Genomic DNA, 14,295 nt, shown 5'->3' on the forward strand with positions numbered 1-14,295 from the left:
GAGATGGTATTAATATGCCATAGCTCTGTGCCTGGGAAATAGTGATTGTACAAATGAGGGCTCGTGCTGATAATAATGACCATTAACATTTTCAAATGCATGCACTGGACTCATTTCTTGGTATGTCGTTACATCATATAAATATTTGATTTCACATAGCCTTTATGTTTGTGGCTGTAGAACCAGAGACTGGGAGGAAAGGAACATAGCATTACAAAAGGGGCAGGAGGAAACCAGAGCTTGAACTTTCAAGTCGGATTTGGAGCATGTGTAGTGATGGGTACAAATAAACCATTTGTTACCCGACATTTCTTACTCTGCAGATGACTTTTCAGGTTCTTTGTTCTCAATGGTGCCAGTCTGCAGGGTCTACTAGTTACTTTTCTCATTGCCCAGACGAAGTACCTGAAAAGAAGCAACTAAGGGTTTATTGTGGTTCCCAGGTATGGCAGGAGGACATGGTGACGGGAATGGAGCAGCTTAAACAGTCTTAGGCTGTGCATACTGCCATAGAACAGGAAGTGGGGGAGGGGTGGCGGGGCTAGGCCAGGCCTAAGCCTCACAGCTTTCTGCTCTAGAGACTTACTTCCCACAGCTAGGTCCCCTCTCTTAAAGGTTCCAAGTTCTGCGAAAACAGCTCCCCCAGCTGGGGATTATATATTCTGACACATGACTGTTCAGGGACAGTACAGCTATAACAGGATATTTGTACTGAAGTCCAGCTGGCCTTCCTGGCTACAGTGAGGAACTTCAGGACTGGATGACATAGTTATTCTAGGAGTTACGTGAATAATTAACTTTGATTGGTTTTCTAGGTCAACTCTGTCAACTGCAACACAAGCTGGAAAATAGTCCTTTTCATGAAATGGAGTGATAACAAAGATGACATCTTAAAGGGAGTAAGTTGGATGCTTTTTGGCACTCTGCCCTTCTCAGGACAGTAGGTTGATTGTGTTTTCGAACTCATTTTCCCCTTACTCTCATCTTGCACTGACGTACAGGGCGATGTGGTGAGGCTCTTCCATGCTGAGCAAGAGAAGTTTCTCACATGTGATGAGCACAGGAAGAAGCAGCATGTCTTCCTCAGGACAACCGGCCGACAGTCAGCCACATCAGCCACCAGTTCCAAAGCCCTGTGGGAGGTGGAGGTAAGGAGTAGGCTGTGGGTCAGGAGAGGCAGTGGTGGGACTGGGGATGTGTGTGCTAGAGTTTAGATGTAAGCCTCTCTGCAGATGTGTTTCCAAGTATTTATAAAAAACAAGTAGAGGAGGCCCAGGAAAGCAAGCGTGCTATGGCATACCAGATGAATCTTGCATGGCCTTATGAAAAATAGCATCTATATATTCTTTCCCAGAGTCACCAGAAATGACTTTTTCTCCTTTTGTGTTTTCCCCCTTTCTCTTGCTTGTTTATCTGTCACAATATTGTTCAAACAAATAATCCACCTGACATTGATAAATACGTGACTCCCACAATGGTGTTGGGACCCAAATTAAGGTGTGAGATAGTGTCTTCTATATATGACAGGGAAGCTACATCCATGCAATCTGAACAATATGATTATCTAAGCAAGACCTGAAGGAAATGATACCAGTTCACCTGCCTTTTTGGTTGAAAGTGAACCTCAGAAGGCCACACCCCAAGAACTACAGGGTGTTAGTGACTACAGAGAGAGGAATTGCCTTCTCTAAGGACAGACCCCCTGATAGGTTGGTTACCCAATCCTAAGTAATCAATCTCTAAGCATTTATACCTTTGTGCAACATTGAATTAACTCAGCAAGTTCAAATAGTAATAATACTAATAACAATAATAAATAAGAGGCCATGGATTTGAAAAGAGTAGAGGAGCAAGAGAGGACTTAGAAGGTGAAAAGAAATCATGTAATTTCAGTACTCGTGCATGAAATTCTCAAAAAGTAAGTTAAAAAGGAGAGAATTAAGCATCCTTATAGTAGGATGGGTATTTACTCCATGTGCTCTAGATAGAGGTTTTAGTGAGGATGGACTCATTCAGTGAGGATTAAGATTCTTAAATGGCAATGGATAGTCTCAATCCACTAGTCACACAAAAGGCTCTGAGTAAAATGTGTCACAAAATAAAAACTGAAAGCCATGATCTTGGAAAGGGGAAGGTATAGGGGAGGGGTGAGAGTTGAGAGTGAAGGTAGGTGTAGATAAGAGAGGCAGGTGGAGGTAGTAAACAGAATGAAATATATGCATGCATTCAATTGTCAAATAATTTCAAAGATTGAAAGAGTTAGCATGTGAGCTTGTATTTACTAGATGATCTGAATTTTGGAAGGGAGGTAAGTGGGGTAGGTCATGTCATTTAAGGGAAAGCCTTGGAACTGGGAACATAATACAAGACAGCCTTGGCATAATAGTGCCTCACCTGGCTTTGGAGGCAACACAGTGTGGACATGGGCAAATGAGCTCATTGGAGACCAGAGCCTCAAATTGCACCTTTCAAGGCTGCAGGGCATTTGGATGTCACTCACAGGCAGGGAAGAAGTGTGGAAAGGTGTCTTGAGTAACAGCATGGTCAGCATGCTGCTTACTGAAGGTGCTAATTCTGTTTTGAGGAATAGGCTTATAATACCAAGAAAAAAACTATTTGAATGTTTGGTTGTAGAGATATTAAGAGCATGAAGAAAGGCTGAGCTGTCCTCTCTACTCAAAATCTCGCTCTGAGTGGCTGCATTTCTGTCTCTACTTTGTCAACTTTCTCCCTTCTCCTTCCTTCTGACCTTGATTATGTCATATCTTGATCAAAATCAAGACAAATATAACAAAATGCCCAAGTCATAGACAAAAAGTTCTGTTTGTTTACATGCCTCCTCAGCCAAGGAGCTAGCACCCGGACCAAGAATCAGAAGAATAGACCCTCAGAGGTCCTTCAGCATGTTCTAAGCACTCCCCATTTTCTCCTGGATATCTCCTCTTCTTGAATATCACAGAGCAGCCTTAGACCAGGCAGTCCTCACTTAATGTGTCGTTGTATTCTTAGTCTTGCCTCGTGATGTTCTGTTATCCACATCCTACCCAGCTTGCAGATCTGCCGTTTGTTGTTGACATTTGAGTGGTTTCTAATTGGGGAGTTGTTATAAATAAAGCTTCAGGGCCATTTGTGCTTAGGCAAAAGCTTTCATGTGTTCACATGCATACAAGTGGAATACCTGGAGCCTATATTGCATATACATTTAACATTATAACAAATTGCCAGCCCGAATCCAGGTGAGGTGACCTTCCTCTATTTCCAGCATCTGGGAGCCAAGGATTACTGTGAGTTCAGGGTCAAGCTGGGCTGACTGTAGAGATCCTGACACAAAACAAAACAAAAACAAAACTGAGGCCAAGAATGAATTTTCCCAACTGTTTTCCTAAGTGCAAAGAATATATTTCTGCCGGCAGTGCAGAAAATTTGTCATTTCTTCAAATTTTCAGTCATGAGTGTTCAATCTGGATCATTCTTTTCCATGTTAACCATTGAAATAGATGTGAGGGCTATGCTTCTTGTGGCCTTTGGGCCTCCACTCCCTGTGGTGGTGCTGATGCTAGTGTTCTTTGTCTGTGCCTCTTTCCTGGAAAGGGTCTGTTCAAATACTTTGCCCATTTCAAAATCCTGTTTGTTTGTTGTTGTTGTTTGTTTGTTTTTCTTTTACCTGGATGAAGAAATAGGCTCATTTTGGCATCGTGAAGATAATTTGCTGCAGTTGCTATGATGAAAAGGCGCCTGGGTTTCTGTCTGTCTGCCCATCTGTGCATCCATCCACTACCTTTTTTGTTTGTTTTGATGAGCTTCTCACTGTGTTTTCTTTGCCTTCTCCTCTCCACATCTGTAGCATTTGTTCTTTGGCTGTTGTTTACATTTGTTTATGGCCAGTCAATCAGTTAGATTCTAAACTCTCTGAGAGCGACAACTTCGTCTTGGGTCACTGATACGCTCCTTGTTCCCACCCTAGTGAGTTTTTCTTTGTTTGTTTGCTTTCTTTGCCTTCAAAAGGAGTGTTAGAGGGAGAAGAAAGTGGAGGAAGGAGGAGGCAGGAAGAGGAAGTCAGGGAGTGGGGGTGAACCAGTGAAGGAAGCAGGAGAGGAGGGAGGCAGGTAGCAGCTGTCTCCCCAGGTTAACATGGAGTGGTAGATGCAAAGGAGGGCAGAACTGAGTATCTGGGAAGTAGAAGAAAAACAGACCTTCATTTCCTTGTCTTAACCACTTCCACTGAGCCGTTTTTCAGTGGACAGGATATTTTTGCATAGTTGATAGTTTGTAAACAGATTTTCTCCCTGCTTGAGCATAAGTTGAAGGAAATGTGTAAGCCTACAGAAGTCAGGGTGTCTCGCTCCAGGGCCGTATGCAGTTTACAAAGCCTTACTCATTCAAAGTGGATTGAGATGAATAAAAGATGCTAGCTTTCCAAAGGGATTGAACCTGAAAGTCCACTGGAGAGCATTTTCCTTTTTTTCCTCTGAGGACAACCAGCTATCAGTTTCTTACTCCATTAAGAGCTGTCTCCTGCCAGGTTTTTATTTTTATTTTTTCTCAATTTCCTATGAAAATGTTTATTCTTTCTTTAAGTTGTTTTCTGCCTTACTGACACTTAAGTGTTCCTTCAAAATCAAAGAAGGAAAACAACACCATGTATTTTATGGATTAAAAAAATAGATCTAGAGGCGCTTGAGAGAGGAGCATGAACGAACCAAGTTCAATTCTCTATACCTGCAAGGCAGCTACCAATGATCTGTAACTCCATTCCCAGGGATTCTGATACCCTTCTGCAGCTACCCCTCTCCCCAGACATTGTATACATATGGTGCTCAGAAATGCAATCAGGCAAAAAAAAACACCCCTATATACAAAATAAAATAAAGTTTAAAAATATTAAAGGAACTCTTGAGATTCTTATTATGTATTGGCATAGCCACCCAGCTTTAGTTAACATGTTGTGATAGTCATGTGTTATAATAGTTTCCTTCCTACTATTCTTTGGGTTGCTATGGTTATATATTTTGTTTTCATGTGGATCATAAATATCACTTCATTTTATTATTTGCCTTGCTCCCAGATGTGTCTAACTAGTGGCTCTTAGACCTACATAAAAGCATATGTATGCCCGTGTAACCTTGCATAGTGTGGCTCAGAGAAGTCAAAACATTGGACACCCAGGGAAGCACTTGCTTATATCAAAGATGTATAGGCAGGACCACACAGAGGTCTTCCATATTTCCTTGTATAATTACCATTCTAAGCTCTGTGTTCTTTCACAGAGATCCAACTTTATATCAAGGATTTCTTTCTTCAGAAGAACTCTTCTTGTTCCTTGCAGTTAGAGTCTGCCATGGACAAATTGTTTATATTCCCATTTGTGTGAAAATACCTTTGTTTTATCTTCCTTTAAAACTGTTTCTCCTGCTTTTAATTAACCGCTTTATTGTAATGAAATTCATACATTTCATATTCACACTGAAAAGTGTACAATTCAATAATTTCTAGTAGATTCATGGGGCTGTGCAACTATTAGCCCTATAAAATTTATAGTATTTTGTTTCATAATCCTTCCCAGTTTTCTCTTTCGCTGTGGTGATACCATCTGTATGTCATGGCACAGTAGTTACATATGTCTGTCGTACTATCATGGTAGACGCCAAAAGTTTCATGGTAAATTGCCTCTGACTCTCCTCACTCTCACATTTCAAAGCATAGTCTGCAAGTGTGTTGCAGCACACACGTACGTGTATGGGACCGACCTCCGAAATTCCATTTTATCAACCTGTGCATTTTGTGGATGAATTTCAGAATCTTTATTCCCAGGGTAAGGGAAATGGCTCAGCACTTGCTGTGGGTTTGGACTCCTACTTCCACATAAGAGCTGGGTGTAGTGGCACATACCCTAACCTCAGCATTAGGAGAGTACAGACAGGCAGATTCCCAGGTGCTTGCTGGCCAGCCAGTCTAGCCAAAATGGAAGACTCTAGATTCAGGGATAGCAACGGAGCAAGATACCTGAAGTCAACCTCTGGCCCGAATATGTGCAAACACAAGATGAATGCGTGCATGTGTGAATGCAGCAAAGGAGTCTTATACTTCATTAGTATTAAGGCAGAAGATCTAAATAGCATTGCAGCTGTTATTACAACCATTGCATGTTAACTAGGAGATAGCCTCTTCTGTGGAGAAACATCATTTTAATGATTCTGTTTCTCTAAATTGAGATGTTCCATCTTGAAGCCTGCTGGACCCCCTACCTCACCCATCAGCTTGAAAATACCACTAGTAAACTGTGCTTTGTGATGTCTCCAGTTCAGTACCATCTGTGTGGGCTGACAGTTGTTCCGCACCAATTAACTGTCTTTCCTCTTGCAGGTAGTCCAGCATGACCCGTGTCGGGGTGGAGCTGGGTACTGGAACAGCCTCTTCAGGTTTAAACACCTGGCTACAGGGCACTACTTGGCAGCAGAGGTAAATAGATGTACATGGATTTCTCTTGGAAATTGTATTCACTGTGATTATCTTTCTTCACTCACCTATAGCTGCTGGATGCCTGGAAGCCCCAGGGAGCACTCAGCCACCGTGCTTTCCCTTCTGCCTTTCTGTTTTCTTCTATCTCGTTTCTGTAGAACAGGAAAGTCACAAATGGCGACACACTACGGGACTTGACAGGGGCGTACTAATCAAGAAGTAGGGAGAAAGGAAGTTAGAAAATGATGTCAATCTAGGTTTGTAGGGTGATTTTTCTGTTTTGTTGTCGTACTCTGCCTTGCTTACTTACCACCCCAACTCTGAACACAAGTGCCTGATACTTACTTGTCTGCACAGTACACTGGTATATAAAGTCAGAAACATTGAAGTGCATGGAGAACTAGAGAATTTCAGAGAGAAATTGGGGCTTTAGGAGGAGACATGGGTGTTGTCATTTTATAAGACTATTAGGGGTCAAATTAACTTTTTTTTTTTAAGTCGAGGACTCACTATGTAGCTCTGGCTGACTTGGAAATTACTGACCTCTAACTCACAGAGATCCACTTACCTCAGTCTCCCAAGTGCTGGGATTAAAGACATGTGCCCCTATGTGCCAGGCTCCCAAATTATCTTTTTGAGTCATGGTCTTGCTCTGCATCCCAGGCTGCCTTTAAATTATCTATCCTCATGCCTCAGCCTTCCAGGCACTGAGACTCTCAAGTGTGGGCCACCATATCTAGCTTTTGAAAGCTTTATGAGGAAAGAAAGACTTAGTGTTGAAAGATAGGAGGAATTTCCATTTTTATTTTTATATTAAATTAAGGAGCATCCTGCTGTGCAAAAGATGTTGAGTTTTACCCCTGATCTGATAGAAGATGTACACATAATCATATTCAGATTCTAGTAGTACATCAAAAGACCCCACAGTTGTCTGGTACCACTGGCTTAGGATTTTCAAGGATTTATATAGGTACAATAGTGCTTCTGCCACTGACCCTAGGAATTTGGAATCTAAATATGTAAAATACCTGGAGTATCTGATACTTGAACCAATTGATCATTTTGAAATATTTAAGAACCACACATGAAGAAGTCTAAGTTGACATTTAAAATGGAGTCTTAGGAAGAGACCCCTCTAAACAGCTTTGAAAACCTTTGATTATGTGATTAAAGATTAAGGGTGGTCGTCTTACCTGTTGTGTCTTAAGGTAAATGTAGCTCTTTCTAGAGGCCTCCTGTTTCTTTATCTAAAAGTAAGCAGGGTTATCAAGGACTGTGTGTTGACATTATCTTTATTTTAGGCCTTTCCTATTGCTCTCCTAGTGAATTTGTTGTGTTTTCCTTGTCTATACATTAGTGACTGGTGGAGTATTCTGTGTGTGTTGTAAGTGTGTGACTTGTGTCATTGTTGTGGCATGCTGGTTCTGTAAATAGAGGGAAGGGACAAGTTCAAGGATGGCTGCAGATAGTGACGACTCCTGCAGGTGGGCCCTGGTCCTTGAGAAAGCAATGGATGTTTTAATTTCCTAATGATTCTTTTTCATCAGGTAGACCCTGACTTTGAGGAAGAATGCCTGGAGTTTCAGCCCTCAGTAAGTATAGGCAAGAGCCTTCGTGTCTTTGTCTGGTAGGCTGAGGCCAAATAACCTGGAGCCCCATTTAAGAAAGTGACTTTTGCGTGTTGGGGAAGGGGAAGGCTTAGACTACCTTCAATAAGATCTTGTTCAGTGCTTCTCCTAAAGGAAGTCATGTCCTCCTGTGGCCTGATTGGTCTAGGCCCTGCTGGTTTTGATGCTTTCCTGTATATTCAGTCAATAGTCTCCTCCTCTAAGCTGGAGAAGTACATAAGTATTTCTTGAAATATTTCTGGGTGGGAGATGGCCTTGGTCCTTGTGAAAGTTGGCCTCTTACAAACAATTGCCTTAGTGCTGTTGACCTTGACGTGTGACTCATCTAGATTTTTGAAGTGATAGTGAATAGTATCCTTTGACCTCAGATGGAACAGTCAGGTGGCTAACCTCTAACCTTGTTTTTTACAAAGTCAGAAATGGGCTTTAGGTTCTCATGTGATTCGGAATTTCTATGCAAAATGGATTTAGCTTTAGAGAAATCATGACCAAGTGATAGTCATCTTTGTATGTTTGGGGTACAAGTGTACCCAGCTAGGGGCCGAAGAAGGCAGTGGTCATGTTTCATAGATATAAGGACATCCACAAAATGGTTCTATTTATAGAGTGCTTGATTATGCTGAATTCAAACCAACAAAATGCCAGACAGTTGCTGTCTGTTGACATGTGAGTGCATGTGCTGTTCTCAGTGGTCGGTATTGTAAGTAGTCTAGGGTACTTGTTTTTCTAGTAAAATTTGAAATGGCAAAGAGGGGAAGTGAGGTGGAGATAACTGCAAATGAAGTTGCGTGGATCCTGTGTTAATGGTCAACCTTCTAGTTATGTTTCAGCAGAAGGTTGACTTGGAAAGCATCATGGCTGAGGACTTCTGGATGTAACTTACATCGACTTTCTAGAGCCATCTCCTCCTCTCTGTGCCCGACAGGATGCCTCGGCCTCATCTTCTCCTTCCCCTTGCCTTCCTGTCACCTTTACTTCTGCAAGCATTTGGAAAGCTTATCCTCCAAGGCTAATCCAGCTTGGGAAACAGACCTAATCCAGTTTCCTGCTAGTCTGTCTCCTAGGCCTGGTTTTATTTTCTTGTTTGACATTTCTTCTCAGGCATTCTTTACTTTAGAGAGGGAACTGCCATGTGTGGCCTAGTGCTGCCAGCTGAGGTGTCATTGAGGCAGTCTGACCCTTGGCACGAATATCAAGCCATGGCCCATTTAATGGGAAGAAGATGGCCTGGTGAACCATTGGTCTATGGAAGTTGGCACTGCTCCTTTGGGCTCTGTGTATGAAGGAAGACAGTAATTCTCAGGGTAAAATAGAGTGCTGTGATCACAAGCCCAGTAAGGAGGGAAGAAAGACAGAGCTTCATTTGAATATCAGGCTGACAAGCTGTGTGACCACAAACAAGTAACTCTCCTTCCCTGAGCCTCACTTTCCTCAGCTGAACAAGCAACAGTTCAGGTTGCACAAGATCAGTAGGGACTTTTTAGTGTTCATATCCAGCAGGTCATCTTGAATTCGTAAGAGTTGGGAAAGGCCTTGGTGGGTGGTCCTATCATGTTATCTAGAGGTCTTTCTGAGTCTGGTATTTCTCCGTGCCAGTGATACACCAGCAGGGTGGATGTAGATCAAGATGGCATTGCACTGATGGTCCCACAGTTGCTGGGACTTGAGTCTTCACATGGAGGATGCGTGTGTAGAGAGAGTTTCACTTGTGTCCAATAGGCTGGAAGCACAGCATTGGTTTCCATAGACAAGTATTGGCTTTGAGAGGGTCCTGCTTTCTTCAGTGCTGCTTTAGCTTGGGAGTGAGAATGGGAATCTAGTCATATAAGCCTAGGTAAAAACATCCTTTTCTCACCTGCTCTTGCTTTTCCTGAAGTGAAATGCATCAATGACAAGTTAGACCTAACTAGCTGTGTGCTGCTCATAGAATCAGTCCCAGAGAGAGTAAAAGGCCAACCTGAGGCTTGTTCTCTGCTGCTCTTTCTTCCCACTAGGTGGCGTATGCTGACTGTAAACTGAGGACTCTGCTTCTGGCTTTTTTGGCTAGATAGAGAAAGCTTATTGAAGTCACAGTTTTCCTCCAGATCTGCTGCAGTCTCTCAACTGTCACTGCCTGTTTCCAAGCCCTGAGTTATAGCTGGTTCAGACTTTGTGTTGAGAGTGTGTATGGGACACTTCAGATGGCAAAAGTTTGAAGAGATGTTCAAGTTTTCTGTCCTGAACCAAAGGCAGAGTGTTCTTGCTCCAGATGTTACTTTAGCAGAGAGAGAATAAAAGGCCTCAGATTTGTTGATATATAGGGTATTAAGAGAACTTCTTAGTTGGATGTTTATTTGTGCTTTTTTTTTAAGACAGGGTCTTGCTATGTTGTCTAGGCTGGTCTTGAACTCTTGCAGTCAAGTACCACCACAACTCTCACCAGCTCTAGCCTCTCCAGTAGCCCTGTTAGCTGAGATTAGAGATCTTTATAAGGCCAATAGAACATTTATTTATTCGTTTATTTTTTGTTTGTAATTTATTTATTGTACAGCTGAGTTTTCTCATGTTGTTTCCTTTTCCTTTGACTTGACTTCCTGTTCTTGATTGCTGTGTATTCCTGGTGCTGTCTTTGAGCAGGAGGTGATGTTTCAGTCACAGGGAAGCAAGTCTGGGATGAGGAAATCATGTTTTCCTGGCAGATGCAGGGCATGTGATCAGGCACTGAAAAGCATTGAAGTGTGGTCACTGTGCTGAAAGAGAAGCAGAGCCTGTCTGAGCAGGCATTCAGATAAGCCCACTTGCTAACATCTCTGGCACATGGGCTTTGCTTTGCAGATGAGAATGTGTCCTTAGAGCTGCCCAGGAACCTTCATCATTGCTCATCAGGCTTTACTGTGAAGGATTTTCTTTCATTTCAGTCAAATCCCACTGTCGCATGAGTAGCCCTTTGCTTTGTCATCAGCAGCATTCAACAACCAGTGTGTTCTTCAGGGCTAGAGTGACTTGTGGAACTATACTGGAATTGCTACACAGGGGCATTTGGATGGGTTTATTTTATTCCTTCTCCTAGGAAGCGCTTGTGTCATATTTTTGGTAGACAACCATTGTTGTAGATTAGTGCCACCACAAATAACTAGTCTCACAGGCCAAGTTTATTCAAGCGCATCTCTGCTCTCCAGCGGTTGCAGATGGGTGTGGCTACATGGAATGAAGGTCTTTGTTTCCCATAGCTCTTTCCATAAACTCTGCTGTTGTCCCTTCACAGTGTTTGAACATTTTGTATGACAACACAAAGAAGTCGGTTTTAGGTCAAGTGGCCAATGGTCACCTTGTAGGTCTACTCTGAAACTGTGGTCCTTCTCCTGCCAGCTGCTGACACTCACTGTTGTTTCTCCTCTCTTCCTGTGGACTGTGGAATGATGTAAGTGAGGCTTTTACATACAGAGCTCCTCACTTGATACCTTTTGTTCTCAGGTGGACCCTGATCAGGACGCATCTAGGAGTAGGTTGAGAAATGCCCAAGAAAAAATGGTATACTCTCTGGTCTCCGTGCCTGAAGGCAACGACATCTCCTCCATCTTTGAGCTAGATCCCACTACACTTCGTGGAGGTGACAGCCTTGTCCCAAGGTATGATTTTAAAATTCCTTATTCCAAGAGAATCAGGGCTGGTCTTAATGGCATGGATGTGTTCCTTAGAATGCAAAGGATCATGGCCCTTTTCTTGAAGCACTTTTGCAGGAGTTGGTGAATTTGGAATGGCTGCAACATGACATTGAGTTATGTGTGGCTCATCAATGGTAAGTTCTTAGTGGTTGGATAAAAAGTACTGTATTTATGAGGCTGGAGAGATGGCTCATGGGTTAAGAGCACAGAGAACCCAGGTTTGGTTCCTAGCACACACCTGGTGACTCACAATTGTCTGTTACTCCAGTTCTTTGGGATTTGATTCTATCCTAGCCTCTGTGGGCACTGAATTCACATTCTACAATACTCTCATGCAAGTGCACATACACATAGACATAATACTTCTGTATTTCAAAGTACTTCATTGGGGCTTTGGAGATGGCACACGGGGTAGCGTGATTGGCATCCAAGCTGAAGGACTTGCGTTTGAGTCCCTAGAACTGCAGGGAAGATGAGTGCACAAGCCTGTATCTGTGTGTCTTTGTGTTTTGTTGTGTCTGCTTTGTCACTTTCCTGCTTAGCCTAAGGAGGAATAGGAAACTAGAATGTCACCCCTCATGTGTCTGCTGTCAAAATTCAGGATCCTTGACTTGTGCTCATTGCTATTCCTGTCCCTTCTAAGAGAGAGAGAACAGACCCTTACAGGTGAGAAGGTCTTCCTTTGCTGTTCAGTCAGATTTCCTATTTATTAAACCCCGCTACTTTGTTCACTCCTTGATAATCTGAGAGAGGCTGGAGATGCCAATCTGGAAAACTCCACAGGTGTGCACAGCTTTCTTCTAAATCTAAAACCTATTGCTTAGTTTCTTTCAAAATTAATTTTGTGTAGGTAACCACAGATGCCATTAGCTCATGCATGCAATGAACATGTTGTGTCTAGAAATCTGCATTTCACAGTACTCCTTCCCATTCTTCAGCTCTTACATTTTTTTCTGCTTCCTCTTCCATGATGTTCCCTGAGCCCTGGTAGTGGTAGGATTAATCACAGATCCCCATTTAGGTCTGAACATTCTGGCTCTTATTCTCAGCATTCTGACCAATTATGCCTTCCTCCACTGACTTCTGTCCACCACAAAAAGAGCTTCTCTGATCACAGTCGACAGCAGCCTTCATCTACTATAGGTTTATAGGTATAAGCCCGAATATTTGGAAAGTGCATTGACCACATGACCATTTAGTGGAATAAAAGCAGATTTTACCCAGGGCCTGGGACATCCCTCGCCGTGAATGAGCTTTTGACTTGGGTTACAGAACAAGGCATGAAATCTCTTTCTGAGGAGCCAACCTCATATCCAATCTGAAAGTGGTTAATTACCTCATAAAATTGGGCCACTCTTGTACAAGTAGACACATTATGGCTGGCAGGTTGGTACTGTAACAGGATGGGTCCTGTGGTGGAGAAGACCTTTTTCTCCCTTATCAGCCTATGCAGTACCTTCTATAACCAGCAGGGAGAATGTCTCCTGGTAGGTTGAGATTGACATCCCTGTGTCCTGCAGCCAGATCTTGCAGTATCTTTAGCAGTAGACTCTTGCCATATGGTTATAATGGGTAACCATGGGCAATGGCAATGACTTTTGTTACTTTAGAGAGCACTGGGACTTTGCTTAGTCAGTAACTCACAGGGAGGTATCCCATGCTTCGTAGTGCAGTGTTCATTTAATAGCCCAACTCTCCTGGAAGCAACATGTCCTCTCATGCAGGATAATTCTGTTCAAACTGTTTGTTTTTAGTTAGATTTTAAAATGAGCTTACTGACAGGCTTCCATAAGGCTTTTCCATAGATCTTGAGTTTTGGTTATATCCACTACTACCTCTTCCTCCCCTCCCCCATCTCCCTCCCTTTCCTGTTCCCATTCAATCTTTTTTTCAATTGAGCTATACATTTTCCCCCTCCCTTCCCCCCTCCCCTCTCCCTGCACACCCTCTCCTCCTGCCCCCTAAACTCCCAATTTACTCAAGAGATCTTATCTTTTTCCCCTTCTAGACAGATCCATGTGTCTCTCTTAAGGTCCTCTTTTTTACCTAGCTTCTCTGGGGTTGTGACCTGTAGGCTGGTTGTCCTCTGCTTTATGTCTAATATCCACTTATGAGTGAGTACATACTGTGTTTGTCTTTCTGGGTTACCTCACTCAGGATGGCATTCTCTAGTTCTGTCCATTTGCCTGCAAATTTCAAGATATCTTTTTTTTTTTTTTTAACCACTGAGTAATACTCCTCATCCATTCTTTGGTTGAGGGGCATCCATTCGGTCTTTTAATTCTTAATCTCCATCTCTTTTCATTTCACAGTGTTGTGCCATCAGTATACTTTTGTAACGTGGATTGTGTTGAAGTAAGCTTCCATGTCGTATTCCATATTCTCTTTCTTTGGGTTAGCCCTCCCCTACTCCCCAGTCTCCTGCATATGATGATGTGCCCCTACTCCACCCCACTCCCACTTAACCCTTTCCTCCCCTGCAGGCTTCCACTTCACCACTTCCCTTTCACCCGTAGTCTTCCTCCTTCCTTTGCATCTTCTTCCCCCTGCAAAAAAGCCTCTTT

General features: G+C 42.7%; 1 protein-coding gene across 9 annotated transcripts in view; it reads left to right on the plus strand.

Moving 5' to 3' along the window:
* The window catches only part of Itpr1 (inositol 1,4,5-trisphosphate receptor type 1), a 343,520-nt gene that overhangs the window by 135,279 nt on the left and 193,946 nt on the right, over nucleotides 1-14,295 (plus strand). For 6 of the 9 annotated variants that reach the window (XM_021224857.2, XM_013110375.3, XM_005066174.4 and 3 more), the window contains 5 exons: nucleotides 816-899; nucleotides 1,002-1,148; nucleotides 6,364-6,459; nucleotides 8,007-8,051; nucleotides 11,541-11,695. In XM_021224857.2, coding sequence (XP_021080516.1) covers nucleotides 816-899; nucleotides 1,002-1,148; nucleotides 6,364-6,459; nucleotides 8,007-8,051; nucleotides 11,541-11,695 — 527 coding nt within the window. The remainder of the gene's footprint in view (nucleotides 1-815; nucleotides 900-1,001; nucleotides 1,149-6,363; nucleotides 6,460-8,006; nucleotides 8,052-11,540; nucleotides 11,696-14,295) is intronic. The other 3 variants (XM_005066176.4, XM_005066177.4, XM_005066179.4) reach the window with 1 other exon arrangement.

Source organism: Mesocricetus auratus, unplaced genomic scaffold (assembly GCF_017639785.1).
Source record: "Mesocricetus auratus isolate SY011 unplaced genomic scaffold, BCM_Maur_2.0 Super-Scaffold_100676, whole genome shotgun sequence".
NCBI lineage: Eukaryota > Metazoa > Chordata > Mammalia > Rodentia > Cricetidae > Mesocricetus > Mesocricetus auratus.